The sequence below is a fragment of the Monopterus albus genome, unplaced genomic scaffold (assembly GCF_001952655.1).
Source record: "Monopterus albus unplaced genomic scaffold, M_albus_1.0 scaffold36.1, whole genome shotgun sequence".
Lineage (NCBI taxonomy): Eukaryota > Metazoa > Chordata > Actinopteri > Synbranchiformes > Synbranchidae > Monopterus > Monopterus albus.
Genome location: NW_018127916.1, coordinates 1,942,367 through 1,947,778, shown reverse-complemented (window position 1 = coordinate 1,947,778; position 5,412 = coordinate 1,942,367). Strand labels below are relative to the sequence as shown.

General features: G+C 42.9%; 1 protein-coding gene across 1 annotated transcript in view; it reads left to right on the top strand.

The window, feature by feature from the left end:
• trim62.1 (tripartite motif containing 62, tandem duplicate 1) overlaps nucleotides 1–5,412 on the top strand; it is a 32,018-nt gene that overhangs the window by 22,569 nt on the left and 4,037 nt on the right. Inside the window, exons 4-5 of the mRNA XM_020598009.1 lie at nucleotides 2,665–2,921; nucleotides 4,559–4,674. Of these exons, the coding sequence (XP_020453665.1) occupies nucleotides 2,665–2,921; nucleotides 4,559–4,674 (373 nt within the window). The remainder of the gene's footprint in view (nucleotides 1–2,664; nucleotides 2,922–4,558; nucleotides 4,675–5,412) is intronic.

Below are 5,412 nucleotides of genomic sequence, written 5' to 3'. Positions count from 1 at the left end.
TGCCTCTCTCCCAGTGTCTGCTGTAATTGGCTCCAGCCCCCCTGCAACCCTGTTCAGGATAAGCAGTATAGATATGAATGGATAACATCCTTGTTTGCACCTTAAACACCCAATGAAAGTAATACTCATTTAGTTAACTCATACAAAACAAAGCCTCATGAGCAGAAAGTAAAGGACACGTGTGCAGTCTTTCAGTCGCTGATTATCCATCTTCCTTCCTAACCGATTTGGTGTGACAGTTGAATTCTGACACGTAAATTGGTTTATTGAACGGCGGTTTAATCTCGACACCTTGTTTTAATCAGCAATCCATGAGCCTCCACTCAATATGTCAGTCCCTCTACCACACATGCGCAAACATACATCTCTTCTGTTTCCTGTAGTGACATTGCAGCTATTGACCAGGTAAGGGTCTCTGGCAGAGATGATGTTGCAGCCCTCTGCATTATTTCCCCCTTCTCCTGCTTTTCTACCTGCTGTTCGATGTTACAGCATCACTCATCTTGCTGTCGGAGCTCTGCACTGCCAGAGAGAGCCAGGCCCTGTCCATTTTAGTCTGTCTATCGACTCACTCAGATTGTGGAGATGCAGCTGCTTCCACTTCTCATTGGAAATGAGTTGTTCTCAATAGATTTACATCCATTTGCACAGAGTACTCTGCTTGGATGGGAGCTACACTGTGACTATATTTATGTAGCTGCCAATGAAAAGGCTTATTTCTTCCTCATGCTAAATTTGAGGATGTCTGAAGTTATTTTTCTCTTTTGTATTAACCTTATTTTTAAACAAGTGCTCCACTTATTTAGCATTGTACTCCTATAACAATGCAAGACCCATTAGAGACAAAATATATCAATATCAATGCAGCAGAACCAGAGAAACTGTCATTTTTGTTCCATGTGTCTTTCTTCCTTGGCACCTGCATTACCCACAATGCAACTCGACCACTGACAGTTGGGTCAGAAATTTGACGTTGTTCTGCTAGTAGCAGCTACAGCCTCAAGCCACAATCCTCCAGCAGAGATGAGGAGCAGGCTACAAAGGTCTGTTAAGTTCATTTCTTTCCAACTCCAACACAAAAAACCTCAGCCCCACCCAACACTGAATCACTTAAACAATTTCACAGACTTTTTATATATGCAGCAGTGGTCTCTGAGCCCTGTAAACAGACTATAATGTGTAAAATTGTTGTCCCTCCTTTTAAATGTGAGACTGAGCTGCATCTCATTTCTTGTACTAAGGTTGACGAGGAAGCACTTCAGCAGCCCGGCTCCCATTTTAACTGAATGTGCCTGCTTTGCACTCCAATTTGAGTTCTTGGCTCTTGTGTGCTTGGGAGGATGCCTGTCTGAAAGATAGAGTTTGTGTCCTATTCACATGCCCACTGGGGCTTCGCTTGATAATCACATGCCTCGCTGAAAGGTAGCCAGCGTTTGGTCTCCAAGGGCTACAGAAACCCCTCTCAGTGCCATCACCCCCTGCTGTGCAAAAACAGCAAGACGTGGCACGGAGACAGAAAGCTAGGCTGCTGCAGCCCTTCTCCTCCATGCCATCAGTTTCCACCTTAACTAGATAGGAGGGCTTAGATGTAGCCCACCTTCATGTCATAGCTGTCATTTTTGCAGAGAAATAGTCATCTTAACACATTCCCACAGGCAGCTTGAGAATACCTGCCCCCAGTGTCTGAGAGAAGAGGAGAAGCAGGCCTGCTCTTTGAAGGGAATTGATTGAATTTATAGGGAAGTGTAATTAAGCCTCAGATCACAGTTCCTAAAACCAGGTCCCCCTGAAAGATCACAGGAGCGGCTGAAAGTCCCATTGCAGAGAAAGAGCTTCATTCATCGATGTTTCATCTGAGATTTCTTTTTGTTCATTTTCACTGATTCACTAGTCATTGATTTTTCTGTTTCTTAGCTGCTCTTTGGCTGGCAGGTATTTTGATTTCTTTGAGTACTTGTCAGCAAAATGATGACTGGTAATGACAAAATGTGTGAATGATGTTCAGTCTTTTCTCAGAAGAGTCATACTAAGAGCCTCCTGCTCCTCTCTGCGTGAGGATTTTTTCATCACAGCCCTTTGTTCTGTCTCCCCGACGCTCAGACTGCTAACACTTCGGTGATTCATTCTCTTTGATGTCCAGCTTCCCATTTTCCCTCTTCAACTACAAATCAGTTTCTTCCACTCCCAGGCTGCTGTCCCCTGCGACCTGCTCAGCTCTGTCTATAATGGCCTCAGTTTTTCTGCCTGTCCACCAGTATTGTAATCAGTATTGTCCTCTGTGACCCCCTGCTGATGGTCTTTTTGGGTTGTTTCTGTTACATTCTACTTTTTGTTTGTTTCTCCTCATTGTGAGTGTAAAAGTTACTTTAATTTGTCTGTGGAAGGTTGTACTCACATTGTTCTCAATCAGTTAAAATCAACACATGTACAAACTGAATCAATGAACGAATGTTAATGTATTATTAGCACAATTTATATATCTTTGAAAGTCTTTGAATTAGTGGGCCTTGACTAAGTGTCAGGCTATTGTGATTGAAACACTCAACAAACCTAGCTAATTACAGTACAGAGTATATTTCAGTCCCGTTTTAGCAGTTAGAAATATTACAGCTGTTTTTTTTTTTTCTTCTTCTTTAAGTAAATCATCGTTTGCCTCTTTTTCAGTCCTCAGCCAAGAGTCTGCGTGCAACTATCGGCGATGCATTTGAGCGCCTTCACCGTTTCCTTCGCGAGCGTCAGAAGAGCATGCTAGAAGAGCTGGAGATGGATACAGCCCGCAAGCTCGCTGACATTGAGCACAAGATCCAGCGCTACAGTCAGCAGCTGCGCGACGTCAAGGAGGGCATCCAGATCCTGCAGGAGCGCCTCAATGAGACAGGACGACACGACTTCTTGGAGGGAGTGGCCGTCACATCTGAGAGGTGCTATACTTGCCTTGAGTTTACAAAAACAGTTGCAATCCCATGAGGAAAAAATGTGGTTGCCAAGCACTGTAAGTGCCAGAAGGACCATAACCCTGACTCAAGGTATATAGCAATACTTTAGTTAAACTTAGAATAAATGGCAGTACATTTGTTATAATGATAATACCAGAAACTTGCCAAATGTGTGTTGTGCTGCTGAAATGTTGGAGAAAGTGCAGATCGGAGCAACAGCATCAGATAATGCCTGAACAGATGGACTATTAGGCCTGAAATATACCATCTGTAATGTTTAATCTGGGAGGGGCACTGGAGGACGGTTTAATTGAACAGTTTAATATCTCAGAGCAGCTTAATTAGTTTGGGTATAGAGCTAGCGACAGATACAAACATCACAATACCTTTGATTTAATATCATTGTCTTTAAAGTTACAGTATCAACATTTTTTGGGCATTGTATTATTTAATAAGGCAGTGGTGCAGTGGTTTGTACCGTCTCCTCCAGCAAGAAGGTTCTGAGTTCAAAGCTCACAGCTGACCGGGGTTTTGACTGTGAGTGGTTGTCTTATCTTTATGTGTGAGCCTTGTGATAGACTGGTGGCCTGTCCAGGGGATACCCCGCCTCTCACCCAGTGTCAGCCAGGACTGGCTCCAGGCCCCACCCCGTGATCCTCTACAGAATAACAGATGGATAGATGGTATCAGAACTTGGGATGGTGACAATATTGTCTGACAACAAATAGTTTTTGTAGATTTGATGACCAAGCAGGTATAAAAACACTGCTAGAACATTCCCATGAGATAAGGAGGGTCTGGTGTTCCTCCATACTCTAACTGTCAAGCATCGAATGCATGGTGATTCTTTCTCATCCAAATCTGGAAATTGGCAAACTTGTTCTTGTATGTTGTCTTGTGTTAACACTTATGTTCACTAAGGAAACTCGTGCTGAAAATTTTTAAGTGACACACACGTCCTATAGATCAAGTCAGAAAATTGTACCCACCCTCGTGTCCAGCTTAACTGACCAAGAAAAGAACTTCTTAATCTTCATTAGGCTGCATCATCATACCTGTACTGCACTGAGCACATTGCAGGAACAGTATTGTCATAATTTCAGTGTTACTGTTAAATAGTCAATATGGATCGGTGACACATTAATTAAAGGAAGAACCTCAATATACAAGTGGAGGAACAGACAATGCAGGTGCCTTATTGTAGTCACTGACTGGGTTCTTGAGATGTTACAGGACGTAAATGTGAGTGCCCTTTTTCAACATACAGTACCGTGCCGTTATTTTCATGCTTACTGTGGCAAGCAACCCACTTGACGTCTTGCTCAACTCTGGACTATATATGGGAGTGCCCTGAGTGATACATGTGGAGGTTCATTTTAAATTATATTGTAATGACATTGGAACCGAACTCCCCCCACTAATGTATTAATCTCTGTTGCTGGAGGTTCATGAAGCAGTTTGTCAACTCTTGTATAATGTCAATAACAGCACATTTTAGAGACACTAACCAGATTATTACCTTAAGTATCAACGCTGTGGGTTGAACAAGAGGCAGAATTATTTGGAAAAAGCAGCAAATTAGATTTACTGTACACTGGTATCGATCTGTTTTTCTGTTGCAGGATTAAAGGGAAGATACATGAGACCAATCTGACGTATGAAGACTTCCCGACATCAAAGTACATGGGGCCCTTACAGTACACAATATGGAAGTCGCTCTTCCAGGATATTTCACCAGGTATGAGAACGTGACCGGAGCATGAATGTTTGTTACAAAAAATATATGTGATAGTAAATATACAGATGAAATCTAGGGTGAAGAACTACAGGCATTCCACATTATGAGAAAAATCTGCTCTTCTGACAAGAGGGGGGGGGGCTAGGGTTGAAGCTACATGCATGCACCGACAGTGACTTGATGCACCACAAATTGTTTACACTTCAGCTTTTTCAGAGGTTAAAAAAAACTGGGTGATTATCTGTTTTCTCATGGTAGCTGAATGTTTGATAAATTCAGTTAAAAGAAACTAACGCGGCCCTGCATTAATATTTCTGCCGTGCTTCTGAGCTTCTTTCCCTCCTGGCGGTTAGACCGGGAGGGCAGCGATGCCTTTCTGTGTTTGACAGTTCCGAGAGGAGCTCTACTCCCTCTGCCGTCACTCAGCCATCATTCACTCAGAGGAGATTATTGAAAATAATGTGCTGAGGAATTTTTTACTCCCTTAATCAAATCTCCCATTTCAACCCGTAACCGGCTGAGGGGAGACCGGGCAATTTTTTTGGCCTCCCCAGACTAGCTGCCAAATGAAACATTTGGTTGTGATCCATCAACAGCAGTTGCTAGAGATGCAAGAAAGACATTCTTCCCATCATCCTTCTTCCCTCCCTGCCACTGGTGGGTTAGTGGAAATAGCTAACAGACACTGTGCCTTTTCTCTCCCCTTTCATTTTAAGCAGGAAAAATGGTTTGTGTGTT